Genomic DNA, 25,739 nt, shown 5'->3' on the forward strand with positions numbered 1-25,739 from the left:
AAACAGACAAATAGGATTTTATCAAACTAAAAACTTCTGTGAGCAAAGGAAACCACAGGGTAAAGAATGGGAGAACATATTTACAAATCCAAGATCTGACAATATATTAAAGTAATATTAAAACAGACAAGGAGCTCAAACCTCTCCACAGTAAGAAAAGAACTCAAAAAACGAGCAAGGATATAGATAATGCTCAAAGGACATACAGATGACCAATATATAAGAAAAAATGCTCAATCTCACCATCATCAGAAAAATATAAACCAAAACCACAATGATATCACCTCACTCCAGTTAGAAGTCTATATAAGAAAGATGAAAGACAGCAAATGTTGGCAAGGATATGGAGAAAGAGGAGCTCTTGCACACTGTTGGTGGGAATCTAAATGCAGCCATTATTGAAAATAGTATGGAGGTTCCTCATCAAATTAAAAATAGAACTTCCATATGATCCAGCAATCCCAGATATATCCAAAGGAAATGAAAGCAGTATCTATACCCCACATTTGTTGCAGGATTATTCACAATAACCAAAAAATCAACATAAGTGTCCATCAGTGAATGAAAATAACTGTGGAATACTATACAGTTATACAAAAGAATATAACCCTGTCGGTTGCAACAACATGAAGGACAGATGTTATTTTAAGTGAAATACCCAGGCACAGAAAGACCCGTGCTGCATGATCTCACTTATATTTGGAATCTAAATAAAACTCATAGAAGTAGATTGGTGTACGAGGGATGGGAGTTAGGGAGATGTTGGTCAATGGGTACAAAGTTTCAATAAGAGGGTAAATAAGTTCTGAAGATCTGTTGTGCAAAATGGTGACTATATGGTTAATAGTAATGTACTAGATGTATTTGAAAACTGCGAGGTGAGTGGTTATTAAGTGTTCTCACCACAAAGTAGGTTTGAAGTGAATATGTTAATCATTTTCCAGTGTATACCTATATCAAACATTTTGTACACCAGTTATACTTTAATAAAACTGGTGGAGGTGGGGGGGGCATGAACCCACAAAATGAAAAGCTGGCTGAGCTGTATACATGGACTGTCCTATGGAAAACCCCCTAGATGCGTCCCCAATCTTTCCTTCTCGTGGTTTTGCGATCTAAGACATTTTATTTCTGTTTTAGTTTCTTCCTCTGTAATTTCTTACCAGCTTTCTTAGGAATACGTAAAGACGTAAAGTTATGTTTTTGCCATTCTCTTCTCTGTGCTATGTTTCATTGATTTTGTGCCTGGGGATTATTTGGGGTAAAAATTATATTTCTCACTGAAAATGATTATAGAATGTTAATAAATCTTTGACTTTCTGTTTTGGTGTAAAGTCTTCAAGAGGACTGATTTTTTTTTTTTTTTTTTGGTATTAGGGATTGAACCCAGGAGTGCTTAATCACTGAGCCACATTTTAAAATATATTTTAAAAATATTTTATCACTTTTTAAAAATATTTTATCACTCAGTTGCTTAGGGTTTAAGTTGCTGAGGCTGGCTTTGAGATCCTCCTGCCTCAGCCTCCCAAGCTGCTGGGATTACAGGCGTGCACCACCAGGGACAGTGTGAGGACTGATTTTTAACACAAGTAGCTGGTTTACACTGCTCTCCTTTTGTTGCTTTGCTCTACTATTAGGTGGCAGGTTTACTCAAGGGCTTTGTCCTAGAACTTGACTTCTCTGTTTACTCAGCACTCCATGTCAAAAGTAACTCTGGCACCGAACAAGTCAAACTGATTGTGAAAACCTTTACAACATTCAGCCTCAAGTTCCTTGCTGTATTTTATGTATTCAGAGAGAAAAATATGTAAATAGAGCAAAAATATGTAAATTTCTCCTTAAAATATGTAAATAAGGCAAATGTTTTATGTGTCACTTTCTAAAGGTTACAGTCTTCCTCCTTTGATGATTCAAGTCCAACAGAGCCAATGAGAGATAATCAGACTGTCACCTGCAGGAATGTAAGTACACTCAAATGACAATGTTCAAGAAATCAGTGAATGATAAAATTTGCTCTTTGATTATTTCTTCTGAGAAAAGAAGCCATCCTGTAAAAGAAAATGAACTCTTTCTAGCCACTCAATGGTTTTTAAAATGCATCAAAGTTTAGAATAATGGTTAAGGGTGAAGTTGTTAGAATACCATCTGGGTCCAAGCTGTGACTCATATTTTGCTACATAGCCTTGGGTTTGTTACTTAAACTCTGTGCCTCAATTTCCTCATTTATAAAGCAGGGATGGTAATATATTCCCTGAAGGGATGTGAAAATTCAATGGTTTAACACAAAAACAAACTCAAAACAGTGTTGGCGCATAGTAAATGCTCAATTAATGTTAGCTGTGATTATAGTTAGGTTCTAAATTGGTAGATTACATGTATTCCTGTGGTTTGAAAAAGATAAGCCACAAGAAAAAAAAATTTTGTGGTGGGGATCAAATCCAGGGCCTCATAAATGCTTACCTCAGAGCTATATCCCCAGCCCTGCTATTGCATTCAATTAAACATACACTAGCTAATTGAAATGTCTTGGTGCTTATACAAAATGACTAAACTTAGTACTCAACTAGAAGATGAAAATACAATATAATTCTAATATGGTACAAACAACAAAAAGCTCTAAAGTAAGTATGTAAACTAGGTAGTAGAAGAATACGAGAGAAAAGAATTTCTATCTGCCCAGGGACAAAAACCTAAAAATATAAATATTATATAGAATTTGTGGAAGAATCTAAATCTTCTGACCTATTCATTAATTTGTTTATACATTTAGCAAATGAGGCAATATGATAGGAAACAGATTTTAGTTATTGTAAGAAAAACTCCAGTACCATACTCTATATAGGCTTTTTGTAGATAAAATACATCAACCTAATCCAACAATACAGGCCAGTGATTTGTGAGCCACATTGAATATTAGATTGTGTTGCATGGAGCAGTTTAAAACTTTTTGGTAAAAGGATCTGCTCTAATCTGTTCCACACTCTGAAGTACTATTCCCCGGTAATTTCACAAGAAGTATAGTTTTACCATCATTTTTTTTTTTAACTGAGATGACTTTGATACCGAGTGGTCATAAACTTTGCCTTCTTCACATAAAATTTTTCCTTATAGCATGTACCTTTCGTTGTGGTTCACAGTGGTGGCTTTGGAGCCAAGTGGCCTTGGTTTATAATCATGGCCTCAACACCTTGGGAAAGATAATGGATTTTTAGACTTCAGATCCTCACATTTGAGAAATGAAATGGAATGCTGCCCATGGGGTGCTTGTCCTGTAGCACTCAGTAAGTGCTCGCTGCCAGGGGGTTTTTATCTCACTCAAGTGCAAACCTAACTGTTCATTATTCTGTGTTTTGCAGATGTCAAATCAAGAGTTGTTTTCACTGAGTCCTTCAGAAACAGGGGAGCTGGAGACAACCAGGCAAAGCCAGAGCACTCACGAGCCTCTCCTCAGTAAGCTGTCTCTGGCATCAGCTGGCCACGATAGTTTTCCAGAAACTTCCTCTTACTCACTGTTTTCAGGCACAGGAGACTTCTGAAGAAGCACACTGTTTTAAAACTAAGATTTTTCTCATTCCAAATTCTAAATAGAAAAACCATACTCTTGATTTTAAAATATAGGTGCCGTGAAGAATTCAGTTGATATTTCAGTCGGTTTTAGATGTTGCTGAATACATGCAATTTACTTATTTATTTATTTATTTTATTTTTTTATATTTATTTTTTAGCTTTTAGGTGGACACAATATCTTTATTTTACATTTATGTGGTGCTGAGGATTGAACCCAATACCTTGTGCATGCTAGACAAGCGCTCTACCACTGAGCCACAACCCCAGCCCAGAATACATGCAATTTAAATACAACTAAGGTATTTCTAAGTAGGGAAAAAAAATATCCATTCAAGAATCACCAAAAATTTTTTAAAGGATACATATCACAAAAAGAAGTATAAGATTTTAATAAATTGAATCAAAGATTTTCAGATACCCATAACTGACATCACTTTCTAGAAAGCTGAGGCTAAAGAGAATCAAGGGATTTGATTCAGCTTCACACAGAGAACCACATAGAAATCATCTTAAATTCTATTGTACTTAGAAAGATATCCAGAAACCAGTTACTCTTTATCTGTGTTTTAACCCTTAATTTCTAGAACCTCTTTCTATCTCTAATTTGGATGGTTCTTCTATATATCCTTTTTCAATTAGAAATCTGGTTACCTACCTGTAAGAAAATTTCAGATTTTTCGGAAGATAACACTTTTGTCTCAGCCCTTTGCTATTAGGCTTAAACAAATGGAAATCTTTCTCAAGGCAGATAAAAGTTAAATTTGTCCTTCCAGGCACGTACACCCAAGGCCCTAACTCCAACACTTTGAGAGTCTGTTCCCTTTAGCAGTACCATCTCCTATTACAAAGCTTCTGTACATTGGATGAATCAAATGCAACTTATCTAACATCAGATTGTTATAAAAATAGGTGACCTATTTAAAAACACATCAGGTTTTGCCAATTTTAGACCTATGCTTCACATTCTGAAAGTACCTTGTATGGTGTCTCTGCCTTGCTTTGCCGTTTTTGATTCAACCTCCAAGTTTGTGAAATGTGTGACTTTGGTAACCTTCACTTATGCAAGCCTGTATTTCAATTCACTAGGTGACAGCGCACAGCTGGATTTCGATGCCCTGTGTGACAATGAGGACACAGCCATGGCTGCTTTCATGAATTACTTAGAAGCAGAGGGGGGCCTAGGGGACCCCGGGGACTTCAGTGACATCCAATGGACACTCTAGCATTTGACTTCTGTCTCCAAGAATGAGAAACGTTTTCAAGCATTTCATTTACGAAACACTGTCTCTTCTTCAGTCCTGTATGGATACTACTGGTTTCATGTTTTCTTAATGATCTACCGGTTTTTATAGATTTGCACCTTACTCTCAACAGGGAGGTTGGAAAATATATTTTCCTCCAAAGAGAACTGATCGGTTTATTATCACCCCCTTTATGCCATGCAATAGCTTAAAACCCACTAGCTGCCATATTTTTAACTAAAATATTTCTGTCCAATACCACCACCTACATGTTGTTTTGACTTTATTATTTTTTTATGTGGTTTTGAGTTTGGAAAATTTAATGTGGACATTTTCCTGTGTCTAAGATTTATTTACCACAGATTTGTGATACAGGTTTGTGTAATTTGGAACATTTCCATTTCTTGAGCATTTCCTTGAGGATAGGGCATTCATTCTAAGAAAACAGGGAGTGCTTGTACACTTAAAGGGACAGTGCAACTTGTAATCATAATCTTGATGAATACTATAATCAATCTTTGTAGAATTTGGCAAGAACACAGCCAGGATATTTATGCTCAGTCAAACACTTTCAGATGAATTTTAAGTGAGATGACTTCTTATTTAAAACAGACAAAGCCAAAAAAGAGTTTCAACTTTGTTTACAGAAAAGGAAGAATCTTAGGTCCTAGATCTTGTTGATTAACAAAACTAGCTCTTAATATAAACACTCAAGATTTTCATTACAGATAGAATAGCCTTTTGCTGTTGAAACATGGTTAGGAAGAAATAGGTCCAGGCAGATTAAGTGTCCTGGGTAAAGGGCTGGGCACAGTGGCACACTCTTGTAATCCCACTGGTTCGGGAGGCTGAGACAGGAGGATTGAGAGTTCAAAGCCAACCTCCGAAAAAGCGAGGCACTAAGCAACTCAGTGAGACCCTGTCTCTAAATAAAATACAAAATAGGATGGGGGATGTGGCTCAGTGGTTGAGTGCCCCTGAGTTAAATACCTGTACCCCCCCCAAAAAAAATGTCCTGGGTAAAGTCATACATTAAATTCATGGATTTTTAAAGTGTTTAATATGTATAAACTAGTTTGTTTATACATATTTGCAAAGCAATGGCCTCACTAGCTAAATCACTAATTGATCCAGGAAATAGTTGTAGTTTTCTAGATAGTTTCAGTTATGCCTGTAAGGAAAAAGTAATGAAGTAAATGTTAAGTACATTTTTTTAATCAAGGCAATGAGAATGCACTTTAAAACCAATTTCTAGTTACAATTAAAATTTTGGAAAGCATTATTTTAAATAGTAATTAATCAAGAAGTAGCTCAAATTGAGTATAAGAACTAAGATTAATTAAAATTCTATATACCTACCTTCTTGGGAATCATACTTTTATAAATACCTGTGTTTTAATATCTCTTTACAGATTACCAAATGTGTTCCTATATCTTTTTTTTTTTTTTTTTGTATTTTACAAACGAAAGAAGGATAGGCTGGAAAACTAAGAGGGAAGCAAGCCCTCAGGCCCCAATGAAGGGTTCAAATCCACTTTTCTCCATATGGTGCTACACCCTTCCAGCAAATTTCCCTCTGAGCCCCTCACCAAAGCAAATGTGTTACTTTGACCTTCATGATATTTCTGGAGGCCGTTAAGTGATAAATGAGAATTTTCATCAGATGTGTTAATGACAGACATACCAACAGGCAATCACCCAAAGCAAATGTTTCTTTCAAGTGTGAAATTCGCGGTACCCGTGTAGGTGAGGATGTACTGGCACATTGTGCTCTTGAGCCCATACCGTGTGTTCCAGCAACATCAGGGGTCAGCACCCTTCTTGGGCTGACATTTGAGGCCTTGAGAGACATCCAGGTTTATAACACGCCAAAGAAACCCTTCAAGATGAGGGAGGGTTGACGTGCTGCAGCCCCAGCACTACAGCTAAGTTGAAAGAAGCATGAAAGATCACATGGCCCCTCTGCCTGCCCACCAGCAGAGCTGTTTTTAGGGGACTGCACCATTGCAGGTTCCCTAGTGGTAGGCTATGTCATCACTATGGGATGGCCTCAAAAATAGGAGGGGCAAACCCTCATGATTCGAGAGGCAGAGATTCTGGATGCAGCCCTTGCTGCCTTACACAGCGGGAGTTTTCTTATTGCAAAAGGAGGGGTTATTCCATAGGCCAACAGGCAGGTAGCCCTTGGAATGCTCTGGGCATATAGATTTTTAAATTTTATTTATTTATTTATTTTTTAGCCCACTCTAATTTTTTCCGCAGATTCTCTTGTCCCGGACCCAGAATCCAGCCCATTCATGCTTTGTATGGTACTGTCGTTCTCCCAAATTTAGTGTATTCTCTAAAATTCATTCAATTAGGACTAAAATATTTGTATGGATTATGCATAGTACTATTGTCTCCTATAAGTTAACATCTTGAATTTTGGTGAGAAATAACACATCTATAAATTGCATGAAAATATCAAAGACAGTAATTTTTTTCTTAACTCTGAGAGTTACCTGTAACATCATATCAGAGTGGGAAGAGTCCCTGTGTAGCCAGGGACTATGTAGCCAGAGTCCCTGTGTAGCCATTCAAAACTCTGTGCCTCAGTTTCCTCATTTATTTAAAAAAAAAGTTTGCTTTCTGAGTTTACTCCCAGCTGTGACTCTGATTCTAATCCATAGAACTTAAGCACTGGGGTAGACCTAGAACTGGACTGTCCTTTACTGTAGCCACTTGCCACATGTGGCATTGAACACTTGCAACGTGGCTGTTACAAACTAAGAGGTGTTATCAAAGTAAAATACAAACCAGATTTGTATTTTACAATACAAATTGTAAAATTTGTATTGTAAAACGTGCTGGGACTGCAGCACATCAGACTTAGTATGTGAATGTAAAATAGCATGTTAATTTTATAATGATTACATATGCAAATGTTATTTTGGATATACTGAATTAAGTAAAACATTACAATTTCACTTGTATCTTTTTACTTTAATGTGGCTACTAAAAAATTTTAAATCACACACATGGCTCTCATTCTTTCTTTTGGACAGTGCTGCTCTCGATCATTTCATCAAGTGGATATTATTAAAGTAGACCAAAGGTTATATCATCAGGATGCTATTTACCTCTAAATACTGTTTGAGAGATATTTATTGATCTTTTTCAGACCACTAGTGTTAATGTCTATTTGCCTACTGTTAAACAGTCAACCTGATTTATTGATCCTTGATTAAGTACAAGTAACTGAGCCTCTAGTCATGTGCCAGATTTAAAAATTTGATCAGACATTTTACTACATGACGGTAGCCTACAGTCAAATACAATTTGAGTTATAGGTTGACACCATCTGTTTGTCACTGAATTTGAAAATCTTTTGGGAAACAGGAAAATACAGAGTGGAGAATATTAGTGAATAATGAAATTGAAGGGAAGTGTGTATCTACAGTGACAACAGAAAAGACCATATTACTTTTGTCTCCTATAAATTAACTTCTGTTCTTGAGTCCCATTCTGTGGAGTCTAGGGCACCAGTATGTGGACTAGTCCATGCCTAGTTACCAGACTGTGTTTGGTGGTTTCTGTTTCAGATCCTGCTTTAGAGATGTGCCTGCCATTCAGGTAGGTCATCGCTGAGCTCTGGAATTAGAGACTCAGATTTGCCCAACACTGTTCAGGGCACAGCAGGGCCCACAGCATTGTCAAGAAGCCATAAAGAAAAACTGCTAAGTGGCCACTAGGTGCCACCTTTCCTTTCTCACAGTGCTGTGTTTTGATGAGATTAATTTTCCCAAGCTCCCTGGGGCCTGTAAGAGACATTATTTAAGATTTCTGTGCCTAGAATGAGTCAGCTTCTCTGGTGTGGGTTGGTTGATGAGAAATGCTTTCCAAGGGAGGTCTGGGGACGCCGTCTCACATAATATAAGAACTTTGGTGTAGGGAGCTTCCCAGATGTGCTGCTCGTGAGAACTGACCTTAGCAAACCCATCCAGTCTGGGGTAGGCTCTCTGAACCTGATGCTTATATGTTCTCAAGTGTAGATTTGCCTTTTCTACAGTTTTTAGCTCTCTCCAGTTCACTTGCTCTTGTCTGTATATTGATATTTTTAAAATTTTGTGGTAAATAATAGTGAAATTAAATTATATTTTGTAATAATTACTATGTTGTAGCTTTTTTTAAATTAATACACTTTCAAAAAGTGTGTCTTTGATTCTGTGTGTGTGTGTGTGTGTATGTGTGTGTGTGTGACAGACACAGAGACTGGGGATTGAACACAGGGCACTCTATCACTAACTTACATCCTGGGCCCTTTTTGAAGCAGGGTCTCACTATCCCTCAGCCTCCAGAGTAGCTGGGGTTACAGGTGTGCACCACCATGCCTGGCACTTAGCTATTTTCTAGTGTATAAACATAGGTGGGGTTCAAGACCTCATGTTCTCAAACCACTAGGCAGGGGGTTATGATGAAGAGTGTTACTGCATAGATTTGGGGTACATTCACAGGCTTTCCTTATGGCTACAAGTTCAAAGACCCAGTGGTTTAACCAATAAAGGTTTCTTCCAGCTCATATCACAGCTGATGCTGTCAGCACTTTGCCCCTCTGACTCTCCCTCTTTCCACCAATGGGTTTTAGCCTCTGGTGGACCCTCTCTCCATAATGACGCTCAGAAGCCCCAAGTGTGTATTTTATAACGGGCAATCTCAATAGAAAGAGAGCTTCTCTATTTGTTAGTAATTTACTAAAAAATGCCCATTGATTTGGGCCTCTGGATCAGCTTGGTTGACACTAGTTTCCTAAGTGATCAACAGTATTGTAAGATCTACAGTGTGACAGTAAATGTTGGAGATGAGTGTCATATAGAAGCTTCATCTTTAAGTTAAAGAATTCTGAAAGCTACATACCAGATAAATATATATGTCATAGAGTAATTTAAGCTTCCCAAAAGTTCAACCCAAATAATAGAGGTATATAACTAACAGCAAAATACAGACACCAAGGCAACCCCATTGAGGGATAGTGTTTGGGAAGGTGTATGTGAACTACACAAAGAGTTAAGCAGTTTGATTTGATAAAAGGGAAATCTATAAAGGTTTTTTTTTTGGGGGGGTGCTGGGAACACCAAAAGACTCCCTTGGTTCCAATTTAAGCACTCATTCATCCTGAGCTGTGCTCAGCTTCATTAGTCCCTGCTTCTAAGATACCAGTTTTGTGGGGGAGACCATGGAAGGCAGTAACCATAGAACAGGGTCCTTGACATTTAAAAGAAACGAGCAAGAGCAAAGAGCCTAGCAAGGGCAGGCTTCATATCTGCTTGTCCATAATCTCCCAGGCTTATTATATTCTGGCTTTTTATTCCCCTTATTCCTCCAGACCTGTGGTTCTGCAACTTCAGTAGTCTCAGAATCACCGGGAGCTTGTTAAACAGGTTACAGCCCCACCCCCACTGTCTGATTCAAGTGGTCTGAGGTGTGGCTCAGTAAGCAGTACCAGTAAGTAGCCAGTGGTGCTGGTGCTTCTGGCCCAAGGGCTACACTTCAGAACCACTGAGCCTGCTGTCAAAATAAATGGACCTCACAGACCTCTCATTCTTGGGCTCTTCCAAACGAAGTAGGGTGGGGAGCAGAGTCTCAGGATGAGGCAGAACCCACTACTTATCTTCCCTCCCTTTAGCACATTTAAATTCTGACTGGATGAGTTAAAATGAGCTTCAAAGGCATCCTTGAAGAAAATGTCAGAAATAGCCAACAGCTGGACAGCCTAGGCCAGAAGGAGGAATGGATTGGAATGTATGCAGAAGAAGGGTCCGTGAAAAGCTCGTGACTCATGATGGCCAACTTCCTAGAATTATGGGTGTTGGTGTGTGAGTCTTGCATATTTTTGGTTTGGGTCATTTACCAGGAGTATCGAGTTGTGAAACATTTTTTCCACCTTGGCGGTTGTGTTGAGAGGACCAAGAAAGAGCTGTCTTAAATTCTCACCAGCTATGTGTTTCTCATCTTGGGTTTACTGTTTCTTGGGCAAACCTAGCTCTGGTCTGACCTTCAGGCAGTAGTGCCCACATTCACTTTTGTACAGGAGGAAATCTTTTGCACATTCACATATTTGATGCCTAAAAGTCTACACTGAAATGAGAAGCCTGTATGATGTAAACTTACAACTGAATAGAATTTTTTTTCTTTTTTCTTTTCTTTTTTTTATGCCAGGAATTGAACCCAGGGGTGCTTAACCACTTAGCCACATCCCCTGCCATATATATATATATATATATATATATATATATTTTTTTTTTTTTTTTTTTTTTTTTTTAATTTAGAGATACAGCCTCGCTGAGTTGCTTGGGGCCTCCCTAAGTTGCTGAGGCTGGCTTTGAACTCGTCATCCTCCTACCTCAGCCTCCTGAGCTGCTGGGATTACAGGTATACACCACCATGACTGGCTGAATAAAAGTCTTAAATCTCATTTAATATTGGTTGGCTCAGTAATAACTCTGAAGGCTTCCCCTCTATTAGAATTGATGTCTAGACTAATAGCACACAATCAGCTGACCATTAACGATTTGATGCTCTATTGGGTATTGTTCTGTTGTTGACAAAAGTCAAGAAAGGTTCAATTATACTACCTGCAATATTCATTTTTGGGAATAAAAAGATGGACATGATGACATAAAATAATGAAAATTCATCGAATTAGAAAGCATACTCTTTATGATAACATATTTCATTTTTAATATTTTTTCTGCAGGGCACATTGAAACATGCCTGTAATCCCAGTAACTCTGGAGGTTGAAACAGGAGAATTGCAAGTTTAAGGCCATCCTGGGCAACTTCAGACTCTCTCAAAATAAAAAATAAACAGGGCAGCTTGGGAGGCTGAGGCGGGAAGATCACAAGTTCAAAGACAGCCTCAGCAACTTAATGAGGCCCTGTCTCAAAGTTTTTAAAAAAGGGCTGGTGATGTGGTTCAGTGGCTAAACACCCCTGGGTTCAATCCCAGGTACCAAAAAAATAAAAAAAAAAATAAAATAAAAAAAGGGCTTGGGATATAGCTCAGTGGTAGAGTATACCTGGGTTCAATCCCCAGTACCAATAACATAATCTTCTGATTATAAAAGAACTTCCTATTTGTTTTGAAAATTCAAGGTACAAAAAGATGCCAAGACAATAAACAGCCACATAGTGAAAAACTATAATCAGTACTTGGATGTTCTTCTTTTTTAACCATTCGTTCATTTTTAGGTGGTGCTGAGGATTGAACCCAGTGCCTCACATGTGCTAGGGAAGCCCTCTACCACTGAGCCACAGCCACAGTCCTGGATGTTCTCTTTTTCTAGGCCTTTGTATTCTAATGATTTTTTTTAAGGTAGAATCCTGTTTGTACAATTTTATGCTTATAGTTTTTTTTTTTTTTCTGAACAGAAGTAACATATACAATTAGCTAACGGTCAGATTATATTTGAAGATATAAAAGTACAAAAAAAGAAAGCCCCACCTGAAGTCTCATTCTTATTTTCCTGAGCAATCACAACTTTGGCCAATTATATTCATAGTTACATTTCTAATTATGCTTTTATTGCTACTCCTTAATTTGCCCAGCATGATTTTGGAACAGAGCACTAACCATTTTAAGTTTTTATTATGGAACATTTAGAATGTTTGGAAAGTTTCATTGTCATGCGAACATGTCAGTTAACATCCTTCTGCACAAGTGTTTGCTGTGTGCCTCTGATTCTGTTTAGGATGAATTTCTATAAGTCTAATTATCAGATCAAAACGGCCCACCTGCCTTAAAGTCCATACACAATATTCTTTAATTTTTGCGTGGTTAAATATGTCAGTTTTCCCCCTAATTTTTTTTGTTTGCTTTTTGCTTAAGAAGAAAACATTTTCTATCCCAAAATCACACACCTAAGCCTTTTTCTTAGTGTCATGTGGTTTCATAGCTTTACACTAAAGACTTTTTGATCTAGCTGAAATTTATTTTGGTCTTCAGTGAGACACAGAACTCTACTTTTCTTTACTTAGTATTATACCCTTGCTCTGCAACCATTCAGTAAATAGTCCTTTCTTTTCCCGATGATTTGAAATGCTGTCTTTACCATCTACAAAATTTTTACGTATTCTGAGATCCGTTTGGGAAGGAGGTGGTGGTAGCCACAGGTGGGGAAAGGAGGGAATTTTAGCTGTTGAATTAATCTGGCTGTCACTTTTTTGAGGACTCTTCATGCTATTTTGCATAGCAGTTTTACCATTTTACATTCTGATCAACAGTACACAGGGTTCCAATTTTTCTCCTTTCTTACCAACTCATTACTAGGTTTAAAAGAAAAAACAATAGCTGTCCTAATGAGTTTGAGGTGATAATTCATTGTGGTTTTGATTTGTATTTCTCTGATGATGAGTGCTCTTTTCATATGCTTATTGGCCATTTGTATATCTTCTTTAAAAAATGTCTATTCAAGTCTTTTGATCATATTTTGAGTTATTTAGGGGATTTTCTTGTTTATTTTTAAAACATATATTCTGGATATTAACACCTTAACAGATTTTGATGATTTGCAAATATTTTTCCAATTTAGTAGATTGTATTTTCACTGTATTGATGGTTTTCTTTGATATGCAGAAGTTTTAAAATCTCATTTGTCCTTTTGCTTTTCCGTCCTTCCTTCCTTCCTTCCTTCCCACTCCCCCCTCCAGTGCTAGGGATTGAACCCAGTACCTTATGTGTGCTAGCCTTGTTATCTGTGGGTTTTGGTTTTTTTTGTTTTTTGTTTTTTGTTTTTTTGTTTTTTTTTTTTTTTTTTTTGGTCCTGGGGATTGAACTCAGGGGCACTCAACCACTGAGCCACATCCCCAGCCCTATTTTGTATTTTATTTATAGACAGGGTCTCACTGAGTTGCTTAGTGCCTTGCTTTTGCTGAGGCTGACTTTAAATTTGCAATCCTCCTGCCTCAGCCTCCCAAGCTGCTGGAATTACAGGGGTGCACCACCACACCTGGCTGTTATCCATACTTTTGATACCTATTTCTGTGTCAGTCACAGAAGCACATGTTCTATTTATTTGGGAAAAAAATATATTTAAAACTTTTTTAAGAACAAGATGAAATAAGATTTGAAAACTTCAGGAAATTTCTTGAAATATATAACATGGAAATTGTTGTAGTTCAGCGTGGTAAACACGAGAGGCTAGTTTACACAACTATATAAGAAGAAATGAGAGAAAAAAAAAAGAACCACCCCCACACTATCTGGGGGAGCGACAGTCTGTTCACAGCATTGGTGCCTCTGCTCCTGCCGCACCCCTGGCAGTCACAGCTGATGAAATGTCTTTTTTCGTGTTGAACCAAAATGTGCTTCAGAACATTCAACACAGAACTTCAGGAATCCTTTCACAAACAAGCAAGGTGAAATATTAGACAAAATCTATTTGTTATCCTGTCCTCAAACACTTCCTAAAGCACGTTAGTTAAAATAGTTCCCCAAACATGCCACACTGAAAAAGATGCACAGCAAGTAGATTTGTAATGATTATAAGCTTATTAAACTCACTGAGAAATCCCATAGAAATTTTACCAATTCATCGTTCTCTAAATTGACTTGATCGTGAAACACTTTTTGTCTCATTCTTCATATTAAAATACTATGGAATTTGATTTGTATGAAATGTATTATTGAAATAGGTTTCAATATTTCCCATGGGACAACCATTTATAAATTTCCGTTCTCTGAAAAATGTTAACCAACTTTATATCTATTTTGTAGAAATTTGGTCTCCCCAAAAATGTTTAATTTTTAAAGTTTAAAAAACAAGGACATGAGGACACATCTTCAATCAAGAATGAAAATTTCAAAAAGTGGGGAGAAAAAATTCTAACACTGGCTTAGTTTTAGTGATTATTTTAAACCAAAAGTGGTTTAAAAGATTGAATAACAAAATCATTAAAAGGATGATATCATTAATAGGGTATCTACCTAGTATTTTAAACAAATGAGATTTTGTGGGTCCTCAGACTGACAAACTAGAGTCTGGTTTTTTAATTATAGATTTCTGTATGTTTAGATATAGTTGTGGTGAGCATTTATTATTAAATTGGCCTTTTTTAAGAGCTCATAGAAAATAAACCATTAAAAAATATCATACCAGGGCTGGGGCTGTAGCTAGTGACAGTGCTTGCCTACCATATTGTAAGGCACTGGGTTCAATCCTTAGTACCACATAAAAATAAACAAAGTCATTCTGTCCATCTACAACTATAAAAAATAATTTTAAATCATACCAACAGTTGCTGTGAGTAAGCAATGTTGAAAAACATTTAGGGCTTAATGTTTTCTAATCTCAGATGTGTTCATAAGAATACCTACTAAAATAACTAAATCTAAACTGGATCCAATTGTATGTGTCTGTAATCCAGCACTCAGGGGGCTGAGACAGGAAGATTACTTGAGTTTAGGGTTTGGAGACCACGTGGGGCAACACAGTGAGACCCTGTCCCCACCTCCCCAAAAATTAGATAACTAAACTAGCCTTTCTCTTAAAGTAACATACTATGTGATGTTGAAACAAAGAACTGGTTTATTAAACATAATTTAACACTGAAACAATTCATCAAAATTAAATGTAAAAATCTACAGTGGTTCTCAATTTTTGGTTCCAAGACCACAACATCAGCACCACTTGTCGGAAATGGAAGTTGAGGGGCCCTACTCCATGCCTACTGAATCAAAATTGATTCAGAAATCTGGTTTTAATGGATGATTTCTGCTGTCTTCCAAGACTTGGAGACTCATGCGTATTCTAGTTTGTGTCTGGTGTTAGATTGGTCCATCTTACCTAGAATTGTTGAAACCTCTCACTCTGTGTGAACTAGGCAATAGAATTCCCCCATATTTGAGAAGCAGAATATGGAGACATCTTTCCAAATATAACATCTAATGAGCATCGGTGACCCTCCCTCTGTAGAAAATTAGAGTACACAAATTGCTTATGTATTTTTAGAATACACAGAGTTTGCTTGTATTTCCAGAAAATGAACCAACTAAAAAAGATCCATTCTTTTATCCCTTGACATAGATAATTGGTCTATAAATAACAAGAAAAACATAACAGGAAAAGATTATAGCTACAAAGTTGACTAACATTATCTGTGACAACCTAAGGAGAAAATTATGTAGCTATCCCGTTATGAACCTATCTGAACTTACATAAGTAGAAAAAAGAACATTTTAAGTAACAGGGCCGCCTCCAAGTCAAAAAAGAGGGGATCTTTGCGGTAGGGGTGTCCTATGCCATGGGGCAGATGCAGTGGCAGAGCGTGTGTCTGTAGGAGGCTGCTTGTTGTATAGAGGTGGCACCTGGCACCAGGCCACGGTGGGTGGCTTGAAGGCTCTAGTCAGACACTGCCTTCAAGGAGCTCCTGTAATCTAACTGCCTTCTTGAAATCTGTGCTCACTTTTGATAGCATTGCAAACCATGCTGAGAGACCAGGACTCCAGCCAAGCATATTTTAAAATTCTTGGGTAATGTTTCCATTTGCGGGGGACATTTTATAGTTTTCAGTTTAAAATAGCACATTCTCTAGAGCAGGGTTTCTTCCTCTTGGCACTATGGGCATTTGGGGTTGGATAATTCTTTGTTGTGGGAGTCTGTCCTGCGCACTGTAGAATGTTCAGCAGCACCCTTGTCCTCTGCCCACTAGATGCCAGTAGCACATCCCAGTTGTGATAACCAAAAATGTCTGAAGATATTGCTGAATGTTCTCTGGGATGTGTGTGTGTGTGTGTGTGTGTGTGTGTGTGCACACGTGCAAAATCCTCCAAGCCCCAAATTGAAAACTGTTCTAGAGAGATTTCTTCTTTTTGCTAAATGGGGCAGGAAAAAATAATCATTCCTCCTGTGAAGGATTGTTCTACTCCTGGTAATGGGCTGTCTACATGCCCTGTTAAGCCCTGTAGAGCGCCTTAGCTGGTGGAGGAAGAAGAACCCAGGCCACCCTCCCCACTTTACACCCGTAGCTAAAGGGTCACCAAGAAGATTATTCCCTGACTCCAGCTATCTTGCTGTCACTCACCTCTGATAGACTCTCCAGCTGAAAGAGTTGGTTGGAGAAAAGCCCTCAATGTCACCCTATCCCCAGGCATGCACTGCTAGGGATTGGCCAAATGTCCCACTCCTGGGCAGACAGAGTAGCAACAGAGAAAAATCATAGTTCCTTTTGTCACCCATGCAGAAGTTCCCACAACTCCTACATCTTGTCTGATCACACACTGTTGACAGGGCTGCTTGTGAGAGCCACAGAGGAGTTATAGTGGTTCCTGTCACCACCTGACTTCAAGAAGAACCTGGGCCTGCAACACTGTCTCATTGGAGGACAAGTGCTTCAGGTCCCTCACCATTACTGGTGCAGCCAGTGCCAGAGATCCTTATAGGCAACAGAATGAATTTCAACAGTTAGGAAACCCCTATCTTCTGATAGGTGTTACTATTCCCATTATAGGGGGACACATAGTGTGTGCCCACACAGACCTACTCTCTACACCACACCTGCCTAGATTGTTAAAGTGTCCCCACTCTTGCATAGCCCACAGATATGGTGGGTTTCTGATCCCGACACAGTCCATACTGTGCCTGAATTCACTAATTATAGTTAAAAGAAGCTACAGGGGGATTACAATATGGTACCCAGCTGGAAACAAAGGCATAATTGCAAAACAAATTGATACTCCAATATGTATTTAGGAGAAAGTTGCTTACCAAGAAGGCCTCACTATAAAAGTAATAGATATACTTGATGTAGGAGAGGCACAATGCTCAATGTAGGAATACAAGAAATATGAAAAAGGTCATATGACATCTCCAAAAGATAACACTAGTGACAGATTACAAAGAAATTAAATGAGGTGCCTGTTAAAGAGTAAGAAAAATAAAATTTTAAAGTTCAATGACATAAGAGAATGCAGAGAAACAGTTAAATAAAGTTAGGAAAACAATCATGTTATGAATGAGAAATTCAGCAAAAGTGATTTTGAAAAAGAACCAAACAAATCTTGGAAATGAAGAGCTCAATAAGTCAGAAATTTGGTGGAAAGTCTCAATAACAGTAGAACAAGCACAAGAATGTCTGAGCTTGAAGACAGGCCTTTTGAAATAGTCCATTTACACAGGAAAAAAGCAAAAACAGCAATCAAGACCTTTAGGACACCTTTAAATGACCAAATGTCTGCATCATCAGAATTTCTGAAGGTGAGAAGATGAAGATTAAAAGCATAGAAAACCAGTTCTTATAAACAACCCCCCACACACTTTATTGCACAAATTTGAAAGTTATAATTATAGCATTTGAGTCTATATTAGACAGAGAAGCACTATGCTTTTCAAATGATTTGAAAGTCATATTTGCCTCTTTATTTTGATGGTGGATTGATTTTCTTTTAAAGTAAAATCCCTGAACTTGTGCATTGGTAGTGTGAAAATTATCTGCGGTATCTTTGTATGACTGTGTTTTAGCTCAAATAATCAAAACTAAAGTGAAAAAAAGTATAAGTTTGTGCTGCCTACTTCTAAGAACTTTTGTTCTTCATAATGAGATAACCTTATGTCACGGATTCTAGGGGGTTTAAATTAATTCTGTGGGTTAGAACACCAGAGTTATTTTTCTCCATTTTCATCTAAGATCTTTATTCTCTTAATGTTCTTATTCCTATTGAAAATTTCAATATACAAAAATACTGCACCATTAATACCCAACAGAAAAGCCATTATTATGTATATGCTGATCATCATGACCATAGTGTCCCAGAAGTTCTGGTATGTTGTACCACTATTCTCATAGTTCAAGAATTTTTCTTGAGTCCAAGAAGTTTTAAATTTCTCCCTTGATTTTTTTTCAATCACCCATTCATTATTTAAGAATATTATTCAATCTCCATGTCTCTATGTAATTTCTGTAGAATTTTGTCATGTTGATTTCTAATTTCATTCAATTATTATCTGATAAGTACAAAGAATTATATAAAATTTTGAATAAGTTTTCTATGCTCCTTTTTTTCAAAGAGCATGAAAGTTTATTTTTTTATTTTTATTTTTAGAAATATTTTTATTAGTTATTGATGGAGCTTTATTTATTTATATGTGGTGCTGAGAATCAAACCCAGTGCCTTGCACACGCGAGGCAAGTACTCTACCACTGAACCACAACCCCAGCCCATGATAGTTTATTTTTAAAAATTGTACCACACTGATCATGATGACCATAGAAGAATAGTCGAAGGAGAAACTAATTCAAATTAAAAAACAGAAATAAACCAAACTGACAGGGAATAAAAATAATTTCTCAATAATAACATTGAATGTAAATGGCCTAAACTCAATTAGAAAACAGACTGAAAGACTGGATTTAAAAACAAGACCCAACAATATGCTGTCTCCAAGAGACTCACCTCATAGGCAGAGACATCCACAGACTGAAGGTTAAATGATGGGGAAAACAAAATCTTATCATTCACATGGATTTCGTAAACAAGCAGGGGTTTCTATCTTCATATCAGATAAGGTAGACTTCAAACCTAGTTAATTAAAAGGAACAAAGAAGGACGTTTCATACTCCTTAAGGGAATTATACATCAACAATACATAACAATGTTAAATATTTATGCCCCAAACAATGGAGCATCTACCTACATCAAACAAACCCTTCACAATTTCAAGAATCAAATAAATCACAACATGATAATACTGGGTAACTTTAACATGCCTCTCTCATCACTAGATAGATCTTCCAAACAAAAACTAAAGAAGTTATAGAACTAAAGAATACAATTTATAATTTAGACTTAACAGCCATATATAGAATATTTCATCCATCAATAACTGAAATATACTTTCTTCTCAGCAGGACATGGATCCTTCTCTAAAATAGACCATATCTTAGGGCACAAAGCAACTCTTAGCAAATACAAAAACATAGAATACCTTGTATTTTATCAGATCATAATGCAATGAAATTAGAAATCAGTGATAAAATAATGGTGAAGACACCATCAAAAGCCTACCAACAAAGAAAACCCAGGACCAGAACCTCTTCCACAAATGGTGCTGGGAAAACTGGAAATCCATTTGTAGCAAAATAAAATTAAACCCCTATCTCTCACCCATCCTGCACAAAACTCAACTCAAAAATTGATCAAGACCTAGGCATTAGTCCAGAAACCCTGTGACTACTAGAAGAAAAAGTAGGTCTAAATTTCCATCATGTTGGCTTAGAAACCAAATTCCTCAGCAAACCTCCTAAAGTGCAAGAAGTAAAATTATGAATCAGTAAATGGGAAGGTATCAAACTAAAAAGCTTCTTCACAGAACAGAGAGCCTACAGAATGGGAGAAAATCTTTGCCACCTGCACCTCAGAGTATTAATCTCCAGGATATACAAAGAACTCAAAAAACTTACCAAAAAATAAATAAATAATCCAGTCAATAAATGGACAAAGGAAATGAACAGGCACTTCAGAGAAGAAATAAGATCAGTCAACAAATATATGAAAAATGTTCAACATCTCTAGCAACTGAAGAAATGCAAATTAAAACTACACTTAGATTTCATCTCATTCCAGTCAGAATGACAATTATCAAGAATACAAGTAACAATAAATGTTGGCAATGATATGGGGGGAAAGGTACACTCATCGATTGCTGGTGAGACTGAAAATTTGTGCAATCACTATGGTAAACAATATGGATATTCCTCAGAAAACTTGGAGTGGAACCACCATTTGACCCAGTTATATGCCCAAAGGACTTAAAATCAGTATACTATAGTAATACAGCCACATAAATGTTTATAGAAGCTCAATCCACAATAGCCAAGCTATGTAAACAACCTAGGTGCCCTTCAACAGATGAATGGATAAAGAAATATGGTGTGTGTGTGTGTGTGTGTGTTTGTGTGTGTGTGTACACATATGTACAGAATAGGAGAAATGTGTATATATATGTACACACACACAATGTACTATTACTCAGCCATAAAGAAGAATGAAATTATGGCATTTGCCAGTCAATGGATGGAACTAGAGACAAATATGCTAAGTGAAATACGCCAATACCAAAAAACCAAAGGCTGAATATTCTCTTCGTTATGCAGATGCTAACACACAATAAGGGAAGAATACAAGTTCATTGGATTAGACAAAGGGGAATGGAGGAAAGGGAGGGGAGACAGTAGAATGAATTGGACATAACTTTCCTAGGTTCCTATATGAATACCCAACCAGTGTAACTCCATATCCTGTACAACCACAAGAATGGGAAATTATACTCCACGTATATATGTCAAAAAACACTCCACTGTCATGCATATCTAAAAAGAAGAAATTTTAAAATTTTTTAAAAAGAATACAAATAATAAATGCTGGAGCAGATGTGGAGGAAAAGGAACACTTTTACACTATTGATGGGACTGTAAATTAGTACAACCACTATGGAAATCAGTATGAGAATTCCTCAAAAAAACTAGGCATGGAACCACCATATGACCCAGCTATATCACTCCTTAGTATTTTCCCTAAAGAATTAAAGTTATCTTACTTCAGTGATACATGAATACCCATGTTTATAGTTGCACAGTTCACAATAGCCAAACTATGGAACCATTGTAGGTGTTAATCAATGGATGAATAAAGAAAATGTGGTATATATACACAATGGAATTTCATTCGGCCATAAAGAAAAATGAAATTATGTCATTTGCAAGAAAATGCCTGGAACTAGGACCATTGTGTCCACCATGCGGCCTGCGCAGTGGTTTCATTAATGAGGTTCTAGGCATAAAGTTAGTTAGAAGAGATCGAAATAAAACACACAGACCAGTTACCTTATTTCTATTGCCAGGTCTGAGACGGCTCCCCTCCCTGGTTCCATCCTCTAACCGCCCAGCAGGGCAGCAAGGATTACTCAGGGCTAGCAGGAGAGAGAGAGAGAGTGAACACGCCTGGGAGTAGCCTTTTATTGGGGAACAAGAGATTCAGGGGAGAATTCCATCCAATGAAGGTTGAGGGGGAACCGCACTCCAAGGTCAGGGTCAGTGATTGGGTCCCCGGGGTCAGTGGTCAGGCACACCCCCACACGGATGGGCTCTCTCATCAGGAAAGGGTCGGGAAAGCTCCGACACAGCCAGAGCGCCTCAAACCCTTAACGGGAGCCACCCAATCACGTGTCAGAATGGCTTCCCACAATTGTGCTAAGTGAAATGAGTCAAACTCAGAAGGTCAAGTATTGTGCGTAAATTTTCTCTCATATAAAGAAGCTAGAGAGGAAAAACGAAAAGAAAAGTGGGATGGGGCTGGGGTTATGGCTCAGCAGTAGAGTACTCACCTCACATGTGCAAGGCCCTGGGTTCGATCCTTAGCACCACATAAAAGTAAATAAATAAATAAAATAAAGTTTAAAAAAGTGGGGTGGGACTCCTTAAAAAAGGGACATCAGTAGAAGGGACTAAGGGGTGAGAGGTGAGGAGTGAGGGACAAGTGCTGGAAAGTGATAATGGCCAAATTATATTGTTAGATTATGTGCATGTACTAATATGTAACAACAAATCCTATCAGTATATACAACTATAATGCATTAATAAAAAGGTGGAGGAGGGGAATCTATTCAATGAAATAATACCAGACAAACTCTTTATCTGGGGAAAGACATGGACATCCATATATAAGAGCTTTTAGAGCATGTGAAAGTATAAATTCCATCAAAAGACTAGATACACAAAAGATAAAAGAAACATTGTCAAAACAGTAAGCCATCCAACCAGAAAGATGAATAAGAGGAAGAATTATGTTTTAAAAAACTAGATGGAAATCAACAAAATGACAGACATGAGGCCATACCTTTCAATAAAAACCTTGAACATAGGGGCTGGCATTGTGGTTCAGTGGTAGAGCACTTGCCTAGCATGTGTGAGGCACTAGGTTCCATCCCCAGCACCACATAAAAATCAAAACAAATAAAATAAAGGTATTGTGTCCATCTACAACTAGAAAAAAAAATTTTTAAATTGAATATAAATGGACTGGTATCTTCAATTAAAAGATAACAGATTGAGCTGGGTGTAGTGGCACATGTTTGCAATCCTAGCAACTTGGGAGAAAAACTAGAAAAATGACCCTGAAATTCATATGGAATCACAAAAGACCCTGCATATCAAATGCAACCTTGGGCAAAAAGAGCAAAGTTGGAAGCATCACAATACTCGATTTTAAACACATGACAGTTGTAGTAACCAACAGAGCATGGCGTTAGCATAAAAACAGATACATGGATCAATGGACCAGAATATGGAAATGGAGATCTACATCTACAGCCAACTGGTCCTCAACAACAGTGCTAACATCATTCATTGAAGAAGAAACAGCCTCCTCAACAGGAGTGGTACTGGGATTCTGAGCTGAGCCTGGGCCAAGTGCAGCTAAGCCTAAGAGTGGCAGTGAAGGTCTGAACTCCAGGGAAGCCCACTCCCTCCTTCTCCCTCTCCTTCCACCACAGTCAGCCTGAAATCCTTCAGTGAGGTTAATAGGAAAAGCAGCATCTCTGGGAGCAAACCCCCAGTGGACAAGCTGGTGAGGCTGCTGTACAACATGAAAATCTACCACCCCAGTTCAAGAAGCTGGTGCCTAGCACCCCCACCCCAGAACAAGGTAAGCAAGATGGAAATCCTGCAGCACCTTATTAACTACATCTTGGGTATGCACATTGCTCTGGATTTGCACTCCCATGAGATCCAGGCAGAATCTGGCATCCAGGATGCTACTGACCACCCTAAATGTGAACATCAGTACCCCGTTCTTGCAGGCTTCTGAATTCCCTTCTGAGTTGGTGTCAATAAACAAAACATTTTTTGCTGAATAAATAGTGCTCGTGACTTTTTTTTCCCCACGAGAGCAAATCTACAGGATCTTTTAAGACACTGAACTTATTTTCCAATCTTCCCACCAGGAGGATGACAAATTGAAAGAATCTTTTTGGAATTTTTTCTTTATATTGTATTCCCACCATATACATTTCATTCATTGAGATATATATATATATATATATATATATATATATATATATATATAAAACACATGCATATATATGTATATATAGTATGTGTATATATATGTATATACACACATTTCATATATATACACACATTTCATATATATATATATACACACACATTTTATATATATGGGGGAACCTTGTAAACTACAGTTTTCTTGTATAGTGGCAGATGTATATTCCTGCATAAAAAATGTGATGATGTACTTATTATTCATGCTAAACTTTTACAAAAAGTTTAGTTGTAGACTTAACCCTTTTATACAAAACAAATCAGGTATGTTTATTAAATGGTGATTGCCTCCTTTATATCAGAGAATCAGTGATTTTATATTATATTTTAACTGAACACAAATACAAATTCAAGTTTATTGACTGTATCAAGATAATAATAAAATGTGTCTGAAGGGAAAAAATGGTGGTAGGAAAAACTGGACATCCACACACAGAAAACAGAAACTTGACCCCTCTTACCCTGTGCAAAAATGAACTGAAAGTAAATCAAAGACCCTAAGAGCTGAAACTCAAACTATTTGTAGAAAACATAATGAAAACACTTCAAATCTTTGTACAGGTAACAATTTTCTGGATAGAGCCTCAAAAGCACAGGAAGCAAAAGCAAAAATTGATAAATGGGATTACCTCAAACTAAATAGCTTCTGGACAACATAGGAAACAACAGAATGAAGAAACAACCTACTGAATGGGTGAAAATATTTTCCAGCTATTTATCTGACAATTAATATCCAGAAGATAAAAACTCAAAGAATTTAATTAAAAATTAGTCATCTGATTAAAAATTCAGCATATGATATGAGCAGATATTCTCAAAAGAAATAGGCCAATAGACATATGAAATAATGCTCAATATCATTAGCCATCTGGTAAACATAAATCAAAAGTGTAATGAGATTTTGTTTCACCCCAGTTAAAAGGGCTATTACCAAAACCACAATAAAATAACGTGCTGTTAGGGGCTGGGGATATAGCTCAGTTGGTAGAGTGCTTGCCTCGCATGCACAAGGCCCTGGTTCAATCCCCAGTACCACCAAGAAAAAAATATTTCGGGGCTAGGGATGTGGCTCAAGCAGTGGCGTGCTCGCCTGGCATGCGTGCGGCCCAGATCCGATCCTCAGCACCACATACAAAGATGTTGTGTCTGCTGAAATAAATATTAAAAATTCTCTCTCTCTCTCTCTCTCTCTCTCTCTCAAAATAAATAAATAAAATAAAATAACATGCTGGTGATTGTGTAGAGAAAAAGGAACTCACATACTCTTGATGGGAATGTAAATTAATACAGCCACCATAGAAAACAGGATGAATGTTCCTTAAAACAGTAAAGCTAGAACTACCATATGACCCAACTAACTATCCCACTCCCATGTTTATTGCAGCACTATTCACAAGAACCAAGACATGAAATCAGTGTAGGTGTCTATCAACAGATATTGTATGAAGATAATGTGAATAAAATTCTGCCATTTGCAGTAAAATGGGTGGAAACTGAAGATGGTCATTTTAAGCAAAATAAGCCAGATACAGAGAGACAAATATTGCATGTTTCCTTCCTCTCAGGTGGAAACAAACAAAAAGTCAACCTGAAGTTAGAATAGTGATCACTAGTGACTGGGAAGGATGCCAGGGCAGTGGGTGGGGCTGGGCTTATGTAAGAAGGGTGGTGGGATTTGATCAATATACACTGTGAGAATATACAGATATATCATACTGAAACCAGTAATATGTACAATTGATATTAATTAAAATAAAGCTTGTTGTCTTTCCCAATCTCCATTTTCATCTATTTCAGACTTTTCTTGTGCTCTTTAAACTTTCTGTAACCACTTGACCTTTC

General features: G+C 37.3%; 1 protein-coding gene across 3 annotated transcripts in view; it reads left to right on the top strand.

Moving 5' to 3' along the window:
- The window catches only part of BMAL2 (basic helix-loop-helix ARNT like 2), a 74,311-nt gene extending 65,402 nt beyond the window's left edge, over positions 1-8,909 (top strand). For all 3 annotated transcript variants that reach the window (XM_081309044.1, XM_081309045.1, XM_081309046.1), the window contains 3 exons: positions 1,886-1,961; positions 3,357-3,450; positions 4,654-8,909. In XM_081309044.1, coding sequence (XP_081165170.1) covers positions 1,886-1,961; positions 3,357-3,450; positions 4,654-4,790 — 307 coding nt within the window. In that variant the 3' untranslated portion in view covers positions 4,791-8,909. The remainder of the gene's footprint in view (positions 1-1,885; positions 1,962-3,356; positions 3,451-4,653) is intronic.
- Positions 8,910-25,739: the final 16,830 nt, after the last annotated feature.

This window comes from Spermophilus citellus (assembly GCF_964194105.1).
Source record: "Spermophilus citellus genome assembly, chromosome: 10".
NCBI lineage: Eukaryota > Metazoa > Chordata > Mammalia > Rodentia > Sciuridae > Spermophilus > Spermophilus citellus.